Source organism: Natator depressus, chromosome 6 (genome assembly GCF_965152275.1).
Source record: "Natator depressus isolate rNatDep1 chromosome 6, rNatDep2.hap1, whole genome shotgun sequence".
NCBI classification, from domain to species: domain Eukaryota; kingdom Metazoa; phylum Chordata; order Testudines; family Cheloniidae; genus Natator; species Natator depressus.
Genome location: NC_134239.1, coordinates 9,631,759 through 9,654,286, shown reverse-complemented (window position 1 = coordinate 9,654,286; position 22,528 = coordinate 9,631,759). Strand labels below are relative to the sequence as shown.

Here is a 22,528-nt window from a genome sequence, read left to right as displayed (position 1 = left end):
TGTGGGAGAGGGCGGGAAGAGGTGGGGTGGGGGCAGGAAGAGGCAGGGTGGGGGCGGAGTGGGGGGAGGAAGAGGCAGGACCTGGCTGGGACCTTGGGGGAAGGGGTGGAGTGGGGTGGAGCCTGGGGCGGAGCGGGGGTCGAGCATCCCCTCGGCACATTAGAAAGTCGGTGCCTCTGGGTTTAGCAGCTTGTTGTTCCAAACACGTGACAGGTGTCACGAAGGTGACAGAAGCTTTGCCAATGACCGCAACAAGTCTCCTATCAAGGTTATGTGAGTTGGTAAGAATTGAGCCCTGATAGCAGAAGGGATCCACGTTATCCAGAGCTTCATTACTGACATAGCTTTTAGGTGGGATGTTGGTACTGTGACAGGGCAAGGCCAGATGGCTATAGAAAAGTAGTGGGAGATAGATATATTAACTCCAGGCTAAAGAAATCCCTGATACCAGGATAAGTGAAATGGCAGCTGCTCCAGGTCAATTAAGACACCTGGGGCCAATTAAGAACTTTCCAGAAGGCAGGGAGTAGGCTAGGTTGATTGGGACACCTGAAGCCAATCAGGGGCTGGCTGAAACTTGTTAAAAGCCTCCCAGTTAGTCAGGTGGGTGTGCATGTCAGGAGCTATGGGAGGAAGTTGTGCTGTTGGAGAGGCTGAGTAGTACATACCATATCAGGCACAAAGAAGGAGGCCCTGAGGTAAGGGTGAAGTGGAGCTTGAGGAAGTGAGGGCTGCTGTCAGGGAAGTAGCCCAGGGAATTGTACATGTCATGTTTCTAAAAGATCAGCTACCATAGCTGATATTATTAGGGTCCCTGGGCTGAAGCCCGGAGTAGAGGGTGGGCCCGGGCTCCTCCCCCCCCACCTTTGCCCCCTGATTAATCACTGAGACTGGGAGACAACAGAGACTGTGCAAGGAAGGATAAATTCTCCTCACCTCCCTCGCTGGCTTAATGAAAATGATGAAAATGGCTCAGTAGACTGTGACCCTTGTCTCTAGAGAGAGAAGGGTTACGTGCAGGGTTACAGTGAGCCTCTGAGGCTAGCAAAATCCACCAGGAAAGGCGGGACCCACGGAGGCAAGGACAGAGCTTTGTCACAACTGGTGTCAGGAGTGGGACTTCGTTCACAGCGTGGCGGAAGAAAGAAGTTTTTTTTAAAAAAGAAGTGCACTGGGGTTTTGGATTTTTTTTGTTTTGTTTTGGTTTGTTTGTTTGCTTTGTACCACAATGGAGGAGGTGGTAAGAGCTCTGGTACAAGCCACGGCAGCCCAGCAGGAGGCCACCCGGGTTCAGGCAATGGCACAACAGGAGTCTATGCGGCTACAGCAGGAAACCAATCAATTATTGATGAGCCAGGTGACCCACGAGCGTGCCCTCTTGAGAGAGGTGGTGGACCAGCTGAAGATCCTCACCACCCAGGCCCGGGGGTCTGATGGGACGCGAACCGTGAGGGCCACTGGTTGTCTGCCAAAGATGACGTCAGAAGACGACGTAGAGGCATATCTCCTCTCATTCGAAAGGACTGCTCAGCGTGAGGCATGGCCCCAGGAGCAGTGGGCCAGCATTCTTGCCCCTTTTTTGTGTGGAGAGGCCCAGAAGGCCTACTTTGACTTGCCTGCCACAGATGCCACTGACTATACCCGTCTGAAGGCAGAGATCCTAGCACGATCGGGGTAACGGCAGCGGTAAGGGCCCAGAGGTTCCATGAGTGGAAAAACCAGGAGAACAAAACCCCAAAGTCCCAGCTATTCGACCTCATACACCTCGTGTGGAAGTGGTTACAGCCCAAGGTGTGCAGGCTGGAGGAGATTTTGGAGACTCTGGTCATAGACCATTACATGCGGGGACTGCCGCCAGATCTCCGCAAATGGGTAGGCCAGAACGATCCGTCCACGTACGACGAGATGATCACACTGGTAGAAAGACGGATGACAGCCAGGGAACTGACCCGACTACCCAAGGAAGGCCCCTTTCAAAGCAAGCACCCGACCCCAACCCTGGAAGTTTGGGCAGCCAAACCCCCGGGGAGTCCTAGGTGGAAGAAGCGGGGGGCCCGAAAACCAGCGGGGACCCCAGAAGGAAGGGATTGGCCTGAGTGGGGAGAACCCTGGGACTAAACCCCCTAACCCCCGGGATAGGGGAGTGATTAAAAGCAATTATAGATGTTATGCATGTGGAGAGTGGGGACACATAGCAGCACAGTGTCCCAGCACCGAGGAGCCTATGCAATGTAACTTGGGGGATTGGGAGGTCCCATGCTCCCTTATCCACCTCGCGGGGGTCACATTAGCTCCGCATAATTATACCAGGCCAGTGAAGATAAATGGAGCAGAGACTACAGCGCTTGTGGACTCTGGGAGTGCTATCACCCTCATATCGGGTAAGCTGGTAAAAAGTAGTCAGCTGCTACAAGCCAAATGTGTAGCAGTGACATGCGTGCATGGGGCCGTGAGCCATTACCCCACCATCCCGGTGGAGATAGAGGTTCAGGGAAATCCCATTGAGGTGACCGTGGGCGTAGTTCCTAAACTCCCATATCCTATAGTCATAGGGAGGGACTATCCAGGATTTGATAATTTACTCCCCCTGGAGAGGCTGGAGGGAGGTGGGGATCCTGAGGACAGCGACTCGTCACTGGGGGAATGTCAAACCCTGATGTTCGCTGAGATTTCTCAGGATCTGTTCTCAGCCCCCCGAAAGACCCGGAAGACAAAAAAAGAGAGGAAGGCTGCGAAGGCCTTGGGAACCCGGATCCTGACCCAGGGCCAGAAGACCTCCCTAGTTGGCAGATGGACGCGAGCAGCCAACAGAGAAACTTCCACCACAGAAGGTGAGCCAGAAGCTGCGCCCAGCCATGACGTCGGCGAGCTGTTGGAAGAAGCAGAAGCCGGCCCCTGGGAGCTTGGGCAGGTTAGTCCCGGGAGAGAGACTTTTGGGCGGGACCAGGCGGAGGACCCCAGATATGATAACACCAGGAAAGAGGTGGCCGAGATCGATGGGATACCCGTTGATGGGAAGGTCCGGGGTCCCGGACCTTACTTTATAGTGAAGAAAGATCTCCTGTACCGCGTGGTGAAAATGCAGGAGCAAGAGATACAACAACTTCTGGCACCATGAAAACATCAAAAAACCATGTTCAGTCTCGCCCACAGTTACCTGTTTGGAGGACACCTAGGGATAGAGAAAACCCAGGCACAGATCCTGCAGAGGTTCTTCTGGTCAGGAGTACATGAAGATGTCTGGCGGTACTGCACCTCTTGTCCGGAGTGTCAGTTACATAGAAAATTTGTTCATCATGTTCTGCAATTCATCAAGTGAATTAGAGACTAATGCAGTGTCATCTGCAAAAAGCAGATCCTGAATAGTAAGCTGGGTGACATGCCTTCTGCTCTGTCATCATCTGATGTTAAACAAGCTGCCGTCCATCCTTGAGTCAGTTAGTGCACCAGATGGATCATTTCCAAGTCGTACTTAAGAAGACTCGAGAAGAAGATGCCAAAGCCAGTGGGTGCTAAGATGCAGCCTGCTTCATGCCAGTATCAATAGTAAACTCGGATGATGTTTCATTTTCAAACTGGATAGTTGCCTTCATTCCCAAGTGGAACTCTTTGAATAGGGAGAGCCCCTTTTGTGGACAGCCAATTTTCAACAGGATCTTATAGATGCCATTCCTGCCAACCGTGTTGAAGGCCTTTTGTAGTTTAACGAATGCGATATAGAGAGGGGCCTGTTGTTCACAGCTTTTTTCTTGAAACAAGCGCAATCACTACATGCAATTAGTACAAAAGCATCCAATGATTAGTAAGGGCCACATCTGCATGGGTCAGAAGTACCAATTTTCAAATCATTAAGAACATCACACGGTCACATTCACTTTAGGTTTTTGGTTTAGTGACCCTGTATGAGATTTTTAATTGAAGCAGGGCAATTCCCAGACAAAAACCTTACTGTGGAGTTAAGGCTGAGGGGACATAGCAGTAATTTAGAGTAAACTATAGTACCAGGATGTAGAAATGATCCCAAATCCAAATGGTCGTCAAGTTCTCCTCTAAAAAGATAAGTCGCACCTGTTACGTAGCTCAGGGCAGGAGCGTGAGAAGCTCCCTAGACAGGGGGGCACCAGCACCCAAACAATGTCCTACCCCCTGCTCCTTCCCTTCTTCCCGAGGTCCTGGCCTCACTCTGCCACTTCCCCTGAGGCCCCACCCCACTGCTTGCTCCTCTCCGCCCCCTGGCTGAGGGGCATGAAAAATCCACACCCCTGCGTGTCGTAGTCAAACCAGCCTAACCCCTGGTGTGGACAGCGCTAGGCTGATGGAAGAATTCTTCTGTCACCCTGCATACCGCCTCTCGGGCAGGTGGATTAACTCCAGGGGGAGAACGCCTGTCGTGAGTGGCTGCACTGAAGTGCTACCGTCCTGTAGCTGCACCACGGCAGCTGTGCCACTCGAGTGGTGTAAGTGTAACCATGGCTAACCCCAGTCCATTCACAGTCCAGGTTGCCCTTAGCACAACCAAAAGACGGTAAGGTCTGGAAATGCCCAGCCAGGGCCTGCAGAATAGACGGAAGCAGCAAGGCCTGAGGGGGAGGGAAGAGGGGGGATGACATCTGTGTTAGGGAGGGGAGAGGAGGAGGAGGCATTATCCAGATGATCCATATTTTTTCCGACACTGCTATTCCTGTCTTAGTACAGACATGGCTCATGCCTGGATTTTCCATATATTCATGTCTTACCCCAGTTAAGTTCTTCCTTCACATTTCTGTTCGGCTGGACTGGGGGTGAGTGCTGAGCAGGGGGAGCGAGTGGGGCTACAGCAGGGGGAGGCAACGCCAGCAGTGGGGAGGGGGGGTAAAAGGACAGGGAGAAGTGAGAGGGGATCATGTGTGTTGAAGGAGATGAAGGGGGAGGGGAAGATGTTTGTGAGGGGGAGGGGATCCTTTGTGTGAAGGCAGGCAGAGGGCAGGGAGCACATGGGGTGTGAATGGGAGGGGCGTGTGTGTGTTTGAGGGATGTGTAGGGGAGGGGATTGGGGGAATGAAGCACATTTGTTCTTGATGGGGGGAAGAGGACACAAGGATGGCTGGCAGGATGGGGAGTGCTTGTGTTTTAGAGGGGTGTGATGGGGGATGGGACCATGCATGAGGGAGAGGTTGGGCAGGGAGCTTTGTTGGAAGCCTTTGTGTGTGCAAGAGAGAGATGTTGTAGATATTCTGTGATTCCCCTGCCCCATCCCCGACACACACACACACACGAAACACTGGTCGTTGTCAAAGGGCTTCTCAGATCTGTTTCTATCTGGTACTGAAGTAAGCGTGTCCCATTCCTGGCAATCTATTTCCCTTCTGCTCGGCTGTTGTCTGGTCTGGAAATCCAGATCTAGTTTCTTGCTGGTGGGAAGGGAGGCCTGTTTGGGTGAACTCCCCCAGGTTAGTGTAGATGGCACCTTTCTTCACATTAGACAGGGGGATCTGGCAGTGGGAAAACTAGGATCCCGGCTGCATCCTCCTCCGCCCGCCTCTCCTTCTTCTTCTGGAGGTGTGGGTTCCCCTGGGGCCCCGCCCCCACATCACCTCTTCCCCCCAAAACCCCACCCCCAACTCGCTCCTCTCCATGCATTCCTCCCCATCACTTGCCCTTTTGTCCAGGAAATATTGCCAGGGCACAGCCCTCTGACTTTTGCAAGTGATGGGGCCATGGCCACCTGGCCCCCCCTGTTCCGGTGCCACTGTGCAGGAGCCTCCGTCTGTTCCTCCCCCTGCTCTTCTTTCTGTTATTTTTTGGGGCGGGGTTTCACTGTTCTCTTCCTCCCATCGCTCTGCTCCACTGTTGCTCCCGCTGCCTCCCCTCTGTCCCCCATGGAGCTGCCCCAGCTGCTCCAGACTGGGAGTCTGCCTCCTGTCTGCTGCACAGAGCGCGGGGGAGGGTGCTGATGTCAGGGCGTCCCCCTCCCATGTACCTGGTCGCCTCTGAGCTGTGGTCGGGGAACAGGGGGAGCCTGTCTCGGCAGCTGCCTCTGGGTCAGGTCTGGGTGCTGCTGTCTGAACAAGCGTTCAGGCTGGTGAGCGCTCTGCTCACAGAGACAGTACGCTGACACACTCCCCCAACACACACACTGTCTCACGCAGTCCCCCAACACACACACAGTCCCTCTCTCACACACACTCCCCATCACACGTTCCCTCAACACACACTCCACCAACACACACAGTCCCTCTCTCATACACACACACTTCCCTCCAACATCCAAAAATATTTAAATAAACGGTATTCTATTATTGTTTAACAATGCGATTAAAACTGTGATTAATTGCGACTATTTTTAATATCATGATTAATCACAATTAATTATTTTAATTGTTTGACAGCCCTAGTTTGGACTAATCGAGTTTCTCTGTCTGGTTCTTTAGCTTAGAGTTAAACTCATCTTAGGGTAGATGTGTAGGCCCTGTTATCACAACAGCAACCCGCAGGGGGAGTGTGGGCACACGGCAGGAAGAGGGAATGACCAGCAGGGCTGAGGGGAAGCTGCAGCGGGAGAGATTTTTGTCATGGATTTACAGAGCCATTTTGGCAGTTAGAATCATAGAATCATAGAATATCAGGGTTGGAAGGGACCTCAGGAGGTCATCTAGTCCAACCCCCTGCTCAAAGCAGGACCAATCCCCAACTAAATCATCCCAGCCAGGGTTTTGTCAAGCCTGACCTTAAAAACTTCTAAGGAAGGAGATTCCACCACCTCCCTAGGTAACGCATTCCAGTGTTTCACCACCCTCCTAGTGAAAAAGTTTTTCCTAATAACCAACCTAAACCTCCCCCACTGCAACTTGAGACCATTTCTCCTTGTTCTGTCATCTGCTATCACTGAGAACAGTCTAGATCCATCCTCTTTGGAACCCACTTTCAGGTAGTTGAAAGCAGCTATCAAATCCCCCCTCATTCTTCTCTTACGCAGACTAAACAATCCCAGATCCCTCAGCCTCTCCTCATAAGTCAAGTGTTCCAGTCCCCTAATCAGTTCCTCAACTCCTCTGTACTGCTCCTTAGCTTTTCATACCCTCCGGCAGTGTTTCCCAGCTAGTGTGCCATCAGGCCCGAACAGGTGTGCCGCAGAATTTTTAGAAAAGGTACATGTGAGAGCAAGATGAAGAAAGCCACATTTTGATTGGTCATCTGCCTCACTGCCCCACCTCCTCCGGGGGTGGAGCAACCAATCAGAGCTCAATCTCCCTTTCTGCCCCCCTCCTTTCCTGTGTGAACAATGGATCACCTCTTCTGCATCTCCTCTTCCCTCCCGGCTGCTGGCCAGGGGAAGGGGGAAGAGCCCTGGGAGCTCGAGGTGAGCCGTGGCACAGAAAAGGTTGGGAACCACTGCGCTAAGGATGGATTTTCTTCATTATGACACTTTGCAGCACTGTTTAAAAGACTTCAAGGTACAGAGAATCCAATATTTACCCTAGTTCAGGGGTCTCAAACACACGTGAAAAAACACCCCCTGAGCGCAGCAAGGTTCAGCGCTGTCAAGCTCCAGTGTAAACAGTACAGCAGCGCAGGGAGCTGCGCCCGACATGGAGGTGGTGTTTTTAGAGCGCTGGGAGAGCTCTCCCCCAGCACTCCACCGCGACTACACAAGCCATGTTAGTTCACTTCAATGAGTAGTTTATTTAAAGTTGAAAGACCGATAGGAAGTTGGAAAAGCTTGTCTTCCTCTTCTTCTTCTTCCAATCTTTGAATAAAAATGGTTTGAGAGGATGAGATCTACTGGTTCTAAAATGTTGAAGGCTGCAGTGACCAGAAACATCAATTCAATTCCTAATTACAGATAATACTGCCTTTGTTTAATAAATCAGGTAATTTTACATTCAAAAGCCCAGGGTTTGATATACTTAGATATTTTTTCTTATGTATCCAGTACATTTAAGGTAGTTTGATTGAACTAATAAAAAATTAAAATGCTGCTTTTGTGCATTTTTACTTGAATTTTAATTTCAATCCAAGTAGAGCTTGACACAAATCACAAGTAAAAAAATACTAATATAGTCCATAAAAAAATCACCATTTTCTAACATATATAAAATGTAAAAATTAAGAATCTGGATAAAAGTAAATTAAGCTATATTATAGGTTAAAGAAATGTGTGTAGATATAGTGTATGTTCCTGGTTTATGAAAAAGAAGTACCAAACTTAGGGTGGAGGCTATATTTACATGCAAGTCAACATGTTTTAATTGTTACCAGCCAATGATAACCAACCTTTCTTGAGGGGGAAAAAAGGAAAGTAGAAAGGCAAAGCAAGTTTAAAATTAGTTATTTAATACGAGATTAAAATTGGTGTTTTGAATAGCTTAGACTTAAATTCTTCCACTCAGATCTGGGGAGGTAGAATTGGTTGTTTTAGAGAGGGGAAGGGGAAGGGGAGGTGTCAGAGGGAGGATGGGGGGATGAAGAGTTTGTGTGGAGAGAGATGTAGCGGTGAGGGGGACCTGACTGTGTGGTGAGGGGGTGAGGAGTAGGGGAACACGTGTGTGTGTGTGGAGGAGGTGATGGGGCGGGGAGTGTGTGATGGATGAGGGTGATGGAAGTGGCAATTTTCTGTACTATTTTTATGAACTATCTGTATGAGTCTGTGCCAACCCTCTCGTTATCACTGCCTGTTGGGGAAAAGAATTGATTTTCTCCGTGGGACATGGGAGATCAGGGCTAGGTATTCCAGACATAGCACCACTAGGACTGTCGGGGCTAGAATCACCACATTCGAATGGAAGCCTCAATGACTGAAGCTAACTCGCAAAGAGAATGACTTCCCCACACCTCTCTGCAGGGAAGCAGGGCAATGCCCCAAGCTGGAGAAAAAGAAAGAACGTGTCAGGAGGCTGCAAGTTAAAGTGCATTTGTAGCATGGATTAACACACCCATGCTAGCTCTAATCTAGCCAGCATTGGTAGCACTATCAGTGTGGACAATGCTGGCACAGGCTTCAGCGTGGGCTCATAACCCGAGTTCTCTGTCGTTGAAAGACTGCGGCGGCAAAGAGCTGCCAGAGCTTTTCCCTGCTCCCCCAAACTGTGCCAGAGGCTTTCCCCACTGCCGGAGCCATTCCCTGTGAGAGAGGAAGACGACAGCAGCAGGGAGGCAGCGGGACAGTATACTGCAAAAACTAACAGGGGAGTCAGGAGGCATGGCTTGGACGAGTAGAGAGCGTGTAGGGCAGGGGTAGTCAATAGGTCGACTGTGGGCCAAATCCAGACCCAGAGACAGTTTTGAATGGACTCTGAAATCTTTTTATTTCCTTATTATTATCATTAAAACAGTGTAACACCGTTGCAAAAAAAAGTAAACATAATTCTGGGATAGATTAGCAGGAGTGTCTCCAGACTCTCCATGGGCTGCGCCCGCCACACGCGCGAGCTCCATGGCTCCCATTGCCCGTGGCTCCCATTGGCCGGGATTACAGGGAAGAGAAGGGACACAGGGAAAGGGAAGAGGAAACAGAAGGAGAGGAGGAAGCATAGAGTGGGGAGGAGGGAATACAGGTGGGGGGCACAGGGAGGGGGAGCAGGGAATAGAAGGAGGTGGGGCCTGGGACGGGGCAGGTGGGAATAGAGGGAGGGGAGGGGACACGGGAAGGGGGAGGAAGGATTAGGGTGCAGGAGGGGGCATGGGGAGGGGGAGGAGGGAATAGAGGGAAGGCTGATGGGGAGACTGGGGAGAACGATTACAATGAATAGAGATGGGGGGCTGCATTTGGAGGCTGCTGTGTTGTTTCAGTTGTTACTGTGGGTGTGATTGTGTCCTGTGTCCCTTCTTTTGCCTTGTAGGTAATATCAGTACTTGCCGTGGCAGCGGTAAGAAGCTGGATCTGGGCTGGGATTGTGTCATTAGCAGGGGGATGCGAAGGCAGAATTAGGAGAGGGCCAGGTACACATCAGGGCCCTGCTCATTCCCTCGTGCCCCAGGCTGGCTCCCGTATCGACATTGCTGTCTCTCTGTACTTACTCCTCACCCCAGCAGAGGGAATCTCCGCTATAACCCTCCCACCAACCATTCCCCAGAGCTGCCTGTGGAAGAGGGAATACGGGGAAGAGAAGGGACACAGGGAAAGGGAAGAGGAAACAGAAGGAGAGGAGGAAGCATAGAGTGGGGAGGAGGGAATACAGGTCGGGGGCACAGGGAGGGGGAGCAGGAAATAGAAGGAGGCGGGGTCTGGGACGGGGCAGGAGGGAATAGAAGGAGGGGAGGGGACACGGGAAGGCACCGGAAGGATTAGGGTGGAGGAGGGGGCATGGGGAGGGGCAGGAGGGAATAGAGGGAAGGCTCATGGGGAGACTGGGGAGAACGATGACAACGAATAGAGATGGGGGGGTGCATTTGGAGGCTGCTGTGTTGTTTCAGTTGTTACTGTGCGTGTGATTGTGTCCTGTGTCCCTTTTTTGCCTTGTAGGGAACAGCATCATTTGTCGTGGTAAGTAGCTGGACCTGGGCTGGGAATGTGTCATGATCAGGGGGATTCACAGGCAGAATTAGGAGAGGGCCGGGTACACACTGGGGCCCTGCTCACTGCCTCCAGCCCCAGGCTGGCTCCCATATCTTCCTTCCTGTCTCTGTGTCCTTACTCGTCACCCCAGCAGAGGGGATCTCCTCTATAACCATCCCATGAACCATTCCCCAGAGCTGCCTGTGGAAGAGGGATTATAGGGAAGGGAGGGGAGACAGGTAAAGGGAAGAGGAAACAGAAGGAGAGGAGGAAGCATAGAGTGGGGAGGAGGGAATACAGGTGGGGGGCACAGGGAGGGGGAGGAGGGAATAGAAGGAGGCGGGGCCCGGGACAGGGCAGGAGGGAATAGAGGGCGGGGAACTGACACGGGAAGGGGGAATAGGGCTTAGGGTGGAGGAGGGGGCATGGGGAGGGGGAGGAGGGAATAGAGGGAAGGCTCATGGGGAGACTGGGGAGAACAATTACAATGAATAGAGATGGGGGGGTGCATTTGGAGGCTGCTGTGTTGTTTCAGTTGTTACTGTGGGTGTGATTGTGTCCTGTGTCCCTTCTTTTGCCTTGTAGGTAATATCAGTACTTGCCATGGCAGCGGTAAGAAGCTGGATCTGGGCTGGGATTGTGTAATTAGCAGGGGGATGCGAAGGCAGAATTAGGAGAGGGCCAGGTACACATCAGGGCCCTGCTCATTGCTGGCTCCCGTATCGACATTCCTGTCTCTCTGTACTTACTCGTCACCCCAGCAGAGGGAATCTCCCCTATAACCCTCCCACCAACCATTCCCCAGAGCTGCCTGTGGAAGAGGGAATACGGGGAAGAGAAGGGACACAGGGAAAGGGAAGAGGAAACAGAAAGAGAGGAGGAAACATAGAGTGGGGAGGAGGGAATACAGGTGGGGGGCACAGGGAGGGGGAGCAGGGAATAGAAGGAGGTGGGGTCTGGGACGGGGCAGGAGGGAATAGAGGGAGGGGAGGGGACACGGGAAGGCAGCGGAAGGATTAGGGTGGAGGAGGCGGCATGGGGAGGGGGAGGAGGGAATAGAGGGAAGACTCATGGGGAGACTGGGGAGAACGATTACAATGAATAGAGATGGGGGGGTGCATTTGGAGGCTGCTGTGTTGTTTCAGTTGTTACTGTGCGTGTCATTGTGTCCTGTGTCCCTTTTTTGCCTTGTAGGGAACAGCATTATTTGTCCTGGTAAGTACCTGGACCTAGGCTGGGAGTGTGTCATTAGCAGGGGGATTCACAGGTAGAATTAGGAGAAGGCCGGGTACATGCTGGGGCCCTGCTCATTGCCTCCAGCCCAGGCTGGCTCCCGTATCGACCTTCCTGTCTCTGTGTCCTTACTCGTCACCCCAGCAGAGGGGATCTCCTCTATAACCATCCCACCAACCATTCCCCAGAGCTGCCTGTGGAAGAGGGATTACAGGGAAGGGAGGGGAGACAGGGAAAGGGAAGAGGAAACAGAAGCGAGGAGGAAGCATAGAGTGGGGAGGAGGGAATACAGGTCGGGGGCACTGGGAGGGGGAGCAGGGAATAGAAGGAGGCGGGGTCTGGGACGGGGCAGGAGGGAATAGAGGGACGGGAGGGGACACGGGAAGGCAGCGGAAGGATTAGGGTGGAGGAGGCGGCATGGGGAGGGGGATCAGGGAATAGAGGGAAGGCTTTTGGGGAGACTGGGGAGAACAATTACAATGAATAGAGATGGGGGGGGTGCATTTGGAGGCTGCTGTGTTGTTTCAGTTGTTACTGTGCGTGTGATTGTGTCCTGTGTCCCTTTTTTGCCTTGTAGGGAACAGCATTATTTGTCGTGGTAAGTAGCTGGACCTGGGCTGGGAGTGTGTCATTATCAGGGGGATTCACAAGCAGAATTAGGAGAGGGCCGGGTACACACTGGGGCCCTGCTCATTGCCTCCAGACCCAGGCTGGCTCCCCTCTCTACCTCCTAAAAAAACCAACGAGGAGTCCAGTGGCATCTTAAAGACTAACAGGTTTATTTGGGCATAAGTTTTCGTGGGTAACAGACCCACTTCTTCAGATGCATGGAGTGAAAATTACAGATACAGGCATAAATATACTGGTACATGAAGAGAAGGGAGTTACCTTACAAGTGGAGAACCAGTGCTCAGAAGGCCAATTCAGTCAGGGTGACTATCTACCTCCTGTCTCTCTAACCCCAAGGGTGCCATTGGGGGGTGGGGAGAGCTCCTGCTGTCTCCCCCGCTTCTGACTTTTGTGCAGGAGGTGTTCTCTCAGGTGGAGCTCTTAACTGCAGCCCAGCATTCGTGTGGAGTGTGGATTGTGGGGAGGAGAGGTGCTGCTTCCAGCTTGTGCCCCTGGGGCAGGGAGCCAGTGTTGGGTTTACAGCAGAGGCAGGGTGATTAAGATGAGAAGGAGCTGGTAATAAAATGAAGGACCTGGATGTCCTTAGATGAGCCTGTAAAACAGGAATCCCTCTGCAAGGGTTGTGGGAGGGAGGGAGGTCGGGGGGCGGGGGAGTGTTGAAGGGACAACACAGGGGACTCAGAAGAAATACAGCCAAGCCCTTTGAGCCAAGGTTACAGTCAGAACAGAGGGAGATTTGAGGGCTCAGGTGAAAAGAAGGATCCAAAACCAAGGGGAGGAATAGCAGCAGTGGTACTGTGAGGTTCCCACTCTACCTGTGATATGTATGTGGCCCCATCCCCACAGTATATTAGCGCTTCACAGGGTCTAAACTATTTCTCTTCACAGCCCCTCAATGAGGTAGAGCAGGGCTGTTATAGCCATTGTACAGAGTGGGCACTGAGGGACACACAGACTAAAGGACAGAACAGAACAAGGAGCAATGGTCTCAAGTTGCAGTGGGGGAGGTCAAGGTTGGATAGTAGGAAAAGCTATTTCCCTAGGAGGGTGGTGAAGCACTGGAAGGGGTTACCTAGGGAGGGGGTGGAATCTCCATCCTTGGAGGTTTTTGAGGCCTAGCTTGACAGAGCCCTGGCTGGGATGATTTAGTTGGGGTTGGTCCTGCTTTGAGCAGGAAGTTGGACTCGATGACCTCCTGAGGTCCCTTCCAACCCTGATCTTCTATGATTCTAAAGGCCAGATGTTCAAAGGTATTTCTGCACCTGGCAGGATTTTCAGAAGTGCCGAGAAGGACACTCAAAGGAAGGGGCCTCGTAGGTCTGGGGACAGAGTTTCAGAAACTGGAAAAGGCAGCAGATGCTGCTGACTGACACACACAAGCGAGACCATTGATAGTGTGCAGGTCCCAAAGGGGAGGGCAAAAGCCTAGCATTGAAGAGCGGGCCCAGTTTGTTCTTGCACCCACCACCCCAATACCAGTCACCTCCTGGTATCCTTAATTATCAGGCCCGAGCCCCAAGGGACAGCCCAAAAGAGTGTTTCTTACATGCATCCTGTGAACACATGAAGAAACAATATCCTAAGTACAGTGAGTCCAAATACAGTCCCTGATCCGTCCAGGTGAATGTAGCTCCCTCGAGTCAGAGACTTCAGTTTTTGGTAGCGCCCCCACACACAGAGTTGATTAAACAGGCGCAGAGTTGATTAAACAGGCCAAGGTAAATGGTAACCTGTGCTGGGATGGAGAGACACTTGAGCATGTATTTCTCTAGTCAGGAGGGATGTGATTAAGGAGGGTGATATAATCCCAGGGGAGAAGGTAACACTCCTGGCGTTGGACAATTTAGAAACACGATTTCTTTAGCCTGCCTTGAATTTCAGGGGAAGGTTTTGGGGGGGTACCTTAAATGTGGGGGCTCTTAAGAATTGACCAGCTCATGTATTAGTGGGAAATGCCATAATATCGCTATCCAAAGCTATGAGTATTATGAGCCATGGCAAGAGGGAATATGTCCCACAGCTCCCAGAGATAAACCCAGAGGAGGGAGAGGCAGCTAAGCGGGGAGAAGAGACCCCTTCACCCTTATCACCCAAAAGTAGCGATATGTTTCCAGGGGAGGGGGATGAGGAGTCACTCCCTTTACCTGAGAGAGCTCTCCGTGCAAGCAAAAGCCAAATGGAATTTCCTGCTGAGCAAAGTGCGACCCCTCACTGGAAAGCAGAAGGGAGGCCAGCCCCAGTAATGCCCTAGAGAAAGAGAACAGGGGGAGGCTTTTGACAGAAGAAGGAAGGAGTTACAGGGGATCCCCAATTGGGAAAAACAAGTTCTCTGGCACTGTGTCGGAAGCTAGTTTTAAATACGCCATCCCTTCCTTTGAGTGTCCACTCAATGCCCATATTCCCTGAAAGGGGGACCAATCCCTCCCCCCTTATCAGCTTTGCCAGGTTTTATCTGGGGTCACTCTCCTTCCTGCTGTCTGGCCTAGGCACACTACAATTTGCATTTGTGATGGCTCCCTATCAGATTTTACCCCGGCCCATTTCCCTCTTCAGGGAAGAGGGCGGCCATCACCCCTGTATCCCCAGCTAAATGTATATACAAGACTTACACAATCAGGTATGGAGTACACATCACTACATGCAATTAATACAAAAAGCAATCCAATGTTTAGTAAGGGCCACATCTGCATCGGTGACAAGAACCAATTTTCCAATCATTAGGAATGTCACAGGGTCATATTCTCTTTAGGTTTCTGGTTTAGTGACCATATATGAGATTTTTTAATTCAACCGGACAATTCCCAGACAGACGGGCAAACAAACACACACCCCTTATTGTGGAATTAAGCCTGAGGGGACATAGCAATAATTCCGAGTAGACTACAGCAGTGGCTCTCAACCTTGCCAGACTACTATACCCCTTTCAGGAGTCTGATTTGTCTTGCGTACCTCCAGGTTTACTGCACTTAAAACCTACTTGCTTACACAATCAGACAAACATACAAAAGTGTCAGAGCACACGATTACTGACAAATTGTTGACTTTCTCATTGTTACCAATAATTATAAAATAAATTGATTGGAATATAAATATTGTACTTACATTTCAGTGAATAGGATATAGAGCAGTATAAAGAAGTCATTGTCTGTATGAAATTTTAATTTGTACTGACTTTGCTAGTGCTTCTTATGTAGCCTGTTGTAAGACGAGGCAAATATCCAGAGGAGTTGTTGTACCCCGTGGAAGACCTCTGGTTCCCCAGGAGTACACGTACCACTGGTTGAGAACCACTGAACTACATGACCAGGATGTAGAAATGATCCCAAAGTCAAGTTTTAGGCCAGATCTATTCTAAACAATAAAGTTGAGCCTGTTACATAGATCAGGGGCATGAAAAATCCTCACCCCTCGGTGATGTCGTTAAACCGACACACCCCCGACTGCCTCTCAGAGAGGTGGATTAACCACAGTGACAAGAGAACCCCTGTAGTGAGTAAAAAGAAAAAGAGGACTTGTGGCACCTTAGAGACTAACCAATTTATTTGAGCATGAGCTTTTGTGAGCTACAGCTCACTTCATCGGATGCATACTGTGGAAACTGCAGAAGACATTATATGCACAGAGACCATGAAACAATACGTCCTCCCACCCCACTCTCCTGCTGGTAATAGCTTATCTAAAGTGATCATCAAGTTGGGCCATTTCCAGCACAAATCCAGGTTTTCTCACCCTCTGCCCCCCCCCACACACAAACCCTCTCTGTTTGTTTCTCCCTGGATTTGTGCTGGAAATGGCCCAACTTGATGATCACTTTAGATAAGCTATTACCAGCAGGAGAGTGGGGTGGGAGGAGGTATTGTTTCATGGTCTCTGTGTATATAATGTCTTCTGCAGTTTCCACAGTATGCATCCGATGGAGTGAGCTGTAGCTCACGAAAGCTCATGCTCAAATAAATTGGTTAGTCTCTAAGGTGCCACAAGTACTCTTTTTCTTTTTGCGAATACAGACTAACACGGCTGTTACTCTGAAACCTGTAGTGAGTGACTACACTGAAGCACTACAACGGTGCCGCTGCTGGTTTAAGTGTAGACGTAGCTAAACCCAATAAATTCATAGTCCAGGTTGCACTTAGCACAACCAAAACACGGTAAGGTCTGGAATGCACAGCCAGGGCCTGCAGAACGGATGGAAGGGAGGGAAGGCGGGGGGGGCGACGTGTGTGAGAGGGAGGACGGGGGAGGAGGAGTAGGAGGCATTATCCAGATGATCGGTATTTTTTCTTGCACGGCTATTCCTGTCCTAGTACAGACATCGCTAACGCCTGGATTGGCCATATACGCATGTCTTGCCCCAGTTAAGTTCTTGCCTTACATTTCTGTGAGGCTGGAGAGAGGAAGAGTATTGTTCAATGACTAGTGAGTGGTGAACAGGGGGAGCGGGTGGGGCTACAGCAGGGGAGGAGGGACAGAAAGACAGGTAGAAGTGGGAGGGAAGCCTGTGTGTGAAGGGAGGTGAAGGGGGAGGGGAGGATATTTGTACTGGGGAGGGGATCGTGTGTGTGAGGGCATGGAGGGTGGAGGGAGCACATGGGGCATCAGTGGGAGAGGAGTCTGTGTTTGAGGGTTGTGAGGGGGAGGGGCGTGGGAAGGGAGGGGTATGGAGCACCTTTGTTCTTGATTGGGGGAAAGGGGGTCTGAGGATGGGTGGCATGGTGGGGAGTGCTTGTGTTTAGAGGGGTGTGATGGGGTCATGAGCGAGAGTTTGTGGGGGTGGGAGTGTTGGAAGCGTGGGAGTTGGAGAGAGATGATGTAGTTATTCTGTGATTTCCCACCTCCTCTTCTCCTCATGAGGGCAACACTGGTCATCAAGGGCTTCTGTGATCCGTTCCTATCTGGTACTGAAGGAAACGTGTCCCATTCCTGGCAGTCTATTTCCCTTCGCTTAGGCCGTTCTCAGGGCTGGGACTGCAGATCTGGTTTCTTGCTGATGGGAAGGGAGGCCTGATTGGGTGAACTCCCCCAGGTTAGTGTAGACGGAATCTTCCTACACGTTCGACAGGGGGAAGACTAGGATCCCAGCTGTATCCTCATCACCTTGCCTCTCTTTCCTCTTCTGGAGGTGCGGGTTGGCTGGGTGATCCTGGCCTGTACCCAGGGAAGACAATTCCGTTCTATGTCTCCTGACGTCCCCACTGGGCGTAGGATCAGGTTTTGTTTTCCCAGTGAGGCCTTGTCCGTGCCTGGAGATGTTATTTCATTTACTCACAGGACGAGGGCTCAGCAGTTTGGGCAGCTGTGACTTGCCAGCCACCTGGGGGAGTGTTGCTGAGCACTGACAAGGGAAAAGAAGGCTCACACCAGCTTAGGTCTTGAGAAGAGAGGGCTGCCCTGGAGTAGTCTCTTCATGTGGCCCTCCTGACCCAAGAAGCCTGGTTCGCAAAACATTGTTTTATTGCTGTGCTTAGTTCCCCTCAGTGTGGGGGTTTGGTACATCAGCCACCTCTTGTGCACTCTCTGGGAAAATTGCTCTTTGAGTTATTATCTGGACCGTGGCCCCACTGTTTCGGAGGTGTCCTTCCTCTCTCATAATGGGGATGCCGATAGTAACCATTGTGTTCCCTTCAAAGAGACCTATCCCCATAGGCTTTATGTTTACCCAGAATATCACAGCTGGGCTCCCCTTTCCCCTCTCTGTTTGTTTCTCCCTTATTGAGGGGCTGTCATAGAGCCTCAGTGGGTCACAACTGAGAATACCAGCTTCTGGACAAACTGCTGAGAAATGGGACAGACTCACCACGAACTGGTGGTTATTCTTCTGTAAGATATTGTAAAGCGGTAACATAAGTAAACTTCGGTCTCACCACACGGGCTAACAAGAAGTCAGAAATGCAGCCTCCTTGGGTATTCCAGTCCTTGTTTCACCACCCAGACACCAGCTTTATGATGAGTAAAAAGAAAAGGAGTACTTGTGGCTACTCTGAAACCTGTCTTTATGATGAGTAGTTATTTAAAAGTAGTTTAATCAAACAAAGGGTTCTTCTCATCCCCAAGGACCAGCCGTGTGCCCAGGTCAATATATAACACAGATCTTACCCAATAATCACACCGTTCTGAAAAGAATAAGGAGAGATTTAAAATGGTGAAAGGAATCCAATACATGCTGAAACAGTCCTCACTTGGGACTGTGGCCTAGTGGTCACAGCTGCAATCCCTGAGTGCCAAGGGGGCTGTGGGGAGGGGATCCCAGACCCTCCCACTCCACCAGGCTCTGACCCAGGGCCCTTTGGGCTACCAATAGCCTGGCAACCAGGCTGCTGTCCTCCCTGGGCCTCTTCCTCTCATCCAACTGTCTCAGGTCAGCTTAGTCCAAGGCTTTCCCCTGGTGGGGAAACCCAAACCACACTAATAAGAGGGGGTTTCCCCCAGGGTCCACAGGATACTTCCCTCTCTGGGGTAGGTCCTCCCTTCCCTCAGTCAGGGCCCCTTTGGGCAGCGGTGTCAGAGCTTTAAGGCTTCTTGTTCCATGGCTGGAGCTCTGAGCTACAGGTCTGCTCACCTCCAGCTCTGCCACCCAAATGAGCGAATTCCTGCCTTTTAATTCCTCCAGCAGATGGAACATTTGCTGTGGGGGTGGCAGGGTGGGGCTGGCTGATATCAAAATAATCTCTTAACCCTTGTTGCACAGAGTGGGGTGTGTACATCCCATCACACATACACTCACTGTAAAGTTCTGTTATCAGGTTTGAAGCAGCAATGGAATAAACTGCTGGCTTTTATGACTTCCAAAAGCTTGGAAGGTCCTCAATCCATTGGTTGTAACGCTCCTTTTATTATAAGTCCGTAGTCACAAGGTCAGAGCAGGAAAGAAGCAAAATGGAGATGCTTCCAGGGCCTTTTCTACTTTCCCTCATGTGGCGGTGCTCTCAGACTTAGTTTGTGGGAAAGTACAGGCACAAGATGGAGTTCAGAGTCACATAAGCTAGCCACATGCCCCTGCATGCTTCCGTGAGTCATAGCAGAAGCCATTACCCTTATTCTCGCTAAAACGTCCACAGGAAAGTCTATCAGGTGGGGATAAGCTGCTTCTATGGCCCATTGTGTTTCTTAATGGACTATCTGCTTAAATGGTCCACCCACAATGTGCTGGCTAGACTGGATGTAAACTACCTTGTGGGTGTTACCACAGGAGTAAACACATTTGAAATACAGGTGCATAGTCAATATTCATAACTTCAGCTACAACAATACTTCAGGCCTACAGGGAGGGTAATCATATTCAGCAAATCATAACTTTTCCAGTGAAATGGTACATGACATACTTTGTATAAGATCGGTTGCAATTCTATAGCAGAGGTAGCAACAAAGACATACATTCCCTGAAGACTGACTTTTAATCAATAACATCACAGGGGCATACAAAATTCCTTGCCCTTCCACTGGTTGGTCAGGCTGAGTTGATGATTGTGTTTGTCCATGTCACTCAGCAGTTAGTGTACAGGGAATCCCTAGAAAGGGGTGTGTCTGCTGAGATCTGCGTGGGGGCAGTTGCCTGCAGGCCCAGGAGAGAAGTAAGAGTCCCTAGGTTGGAAGCACAGGCTGACGGATTAGGAAGAGGCGCTGCGGCCTCCTGGTGAGGGACAGAGACAGATACATCTGTTGACTGAGAGCCTGCACCAATAACCATGGATTAGTAGCCAGAGTGGGTGTCCATGGGCTCTTTGCTTGAGGAGCAGGGGACCACTGAGGAGAGACAGGGCCCTGCTCTCCCTGACATGGTGAAGTAATGCATTGTTTATAATGGCCAGTGGGGGTGTAACAATTCTGGTTCTGGCAGGACCCAACTGAGAGTGCCAATTCAGGACAAATTGCTTCAAGCAGGGTAGTTACAGCCCAAGGCTGGGGTTTTTCCACCTCTAAGGCAAACCAAACCAGCGAGACAGAGAGGACTTTGGTTTTACTCCACTGGCTAACCGCAAGTCACACAAGCAATTCCCTTAGACACTCCAGTTTCCCAGTATCACCACCAGTGCCAGTCGTTATGTGGACGAATGGTTATGAAAACCAATACCCCAGTAAAAGAAAAGAGGTTCTCCTGATCCCAAAGGACCAAGCCCCAGACCCAGGTCAATATACAAATCAGATCTTACCCACAAATCACGCTGTTGCCAATCCTTTAGAATCTAAAATCTAAAGGTTTATTCATAAAAGGAAAAAGATATAGATGAGGGCAAGAATTGGTTAAATGGAATCAATTACATACAGTAAAGGCAAAGTTCTTGGTTCAGGCTTGCAGCAGTGATAGAATAAACTGCAGGTTCAAATCAAGTCTCTGGAGAACATCCACAGCTGGGATGCGTCTTTCAGTCCTTGGTTCAAAGCTTCAGTGTAGCAAAGTCCCTCTAGAGAATGAAGCAGGATTGAAGACAAGATGGAGATGAGGCATCAGCCTTTTATCGTCTTTTTCAGGGGTAAGAACACCTCTTTGTTCTTACTGTGGAAAATTCCAGCAAAATGGAGTTTGGAGTCACATGGGCAAGTCCCTGCATACTTTGCTGAGTCACAAGGTGTATCTGCCTTCTCTCAGTGGGTCAGCTGTATCGCTGATGGTCCTTAATGGGCCATCAAGCAGGCTAGGCGGAGCTGACACCAACTTGTCTGGGGTGTCACCCAGAAGCATAGCACAAGTTTGAAATACAGACAGCGTAGAGCCAATATTCATAACTTTAACTACAAAAATGATCCACACGTATAGACAGCATAATCGTAACCAGCAAACCATAAGCTTGTTTTAGACACCTGATTTGACCCCCTTTATACAAGATTTGGTGCCACTACAGGACCTTAGTTGCAACCATGTTCTATATGTTACCAGTTCAAGCCAATAATGTGACGGGGGGATACATCAGGGGAGGGAATGCCCACCAGAGGGTAGCGGGGATATGTTAGGTGGGTGAATTCCCAGTCGAGGAGGGGGAATGCAGCCAGGGGGGATCAGGCATAGGTGTAGTTTGACTTCTATATTGGGTGGGCAGGGGCCAGTGGGGCTCAAGCCAGCTCCGTAGGGTGGGGCCTGGGGAGGCACAACCACCTCCACCCCCTGACTCACTTCATCAGGCCACCCGCCTGCCTGGGTTCTGTGTGGGGGCGCTACCAAAAAAGTATAACTCAAGGGGAGGGGGCGGGGGCTCAGCTCCAAAAGTTTGCAGGCAGCTCAGGGTGCAGGGGGAGAGGGGTAACCAGGGACTTTGTGTGGGCAGGGGCGTAGCTCAGGGTGCAGGGAGGGGGTTGCACAGGGTGCCGGGACAGGGTAGCTCAGGGCTCAGGGAAGGGGGGAGCTAGGGGCAGTTTGCCCAGAGGGCTCCCTGCGGTCTCTGTTCCTTGAGGGCTCTGCCAGCCAACTCTGCCCATGGCTCAGGGCTTCTGTCCCCGGGGGAGCACCGGGCTCGGGGCTCTGGAATTCAGCCCTGCTGTTCCCGGCTTCAGCCCCTCCCATGTACCGGGTCACCACTGAGCTGGGGTCAGGGAACAGGGGGAGCCTGTCTGTGCAGCTACCTCTGGGTCCGGGATGGGAGCTGCCAGCAGCTGCTACTGTCGGAACAAGCGTTCAGGCTGGTGAGTGCTCTGCTCAGAGACAGTTCGCTGACACCCTCACTCCCCCAACACACACACTGTCTCACACAGTCCCCAACGCACACAGAGTCCCTCTCTCACACTCCCCATCACACATACTGGCTCCGTCACACTCCCCCAACACAGAAACAGTCTCTCCCCGTCCCACACTCCCCCACACACAGTCTCTCTCACACTCACAGTCTCTCTTACACACTCTGTCACACACACTCCCCCAACACACACACACTTCCCACCAACATCCAGAAATATTTAAATAAATGGTATTCTGTTATTGTTTAACAATGTGATTAAAACTGTGATTAATCGCAACTACATTTTTTAATATCATGATTAATCGCAATTAATTTTTTTAAGTGTTTGACGGCCCTAGTTTAGATTAATCCAGTGTCTCTGTCTGGTTCATTTTGGCAGTTCCTCAACTCCTCCGAACTGGTCGTTCACTTTTCACACACTAAGGCAGCGTTTCCCAACTCGTGTGCCATGTCACCCTGGTGTGCCGTCAGGCCCGAACAGGTGTGCTGCAGAATTTTTAGAAAAGGTACATGTGAGAGCAAGATG

The 22,528-nt window shown here is 50.9% G+C and overlaps 1 protein-coding gene across 1 annotated transcript in view; it reads left to right on the top strand.

The window, feature by feature from the left end:
* LOC141988580 (uncharacterized) overlaps nucleotides 1-22,528 on the top strand; it is a 186,393-nt gene that overhangs the window by 76,304 nt on the left and 87,561 nt on the right. The window contains exons 11-15 of the mRNA XM_074954423.1: nucleotides 9,817-9,845; nucleotides 10,442-10,462; nucleotides 11,060-11,086; nucleotides 11,669-11,689; nucleotides 12,285-12,305. Coding sequence (XP_074810524.1) covers nucleotides 9,817-9,845; nucleotides 10,442-10,462; nucleotides 11,060-11,086; nucleotides 11,669-11,689; nucleotides 12,285-12,305 — 119 coding nt within the window. The remainder of the gene's footprint in view (nucleotides 1-9,816; nucleotides 9,846-10,441; nucleotides 10,463-11,059; nucleotides 11,087-11,668; nucleotides 11,690-12,284; nucleotides 12,306-22,528) is intronic.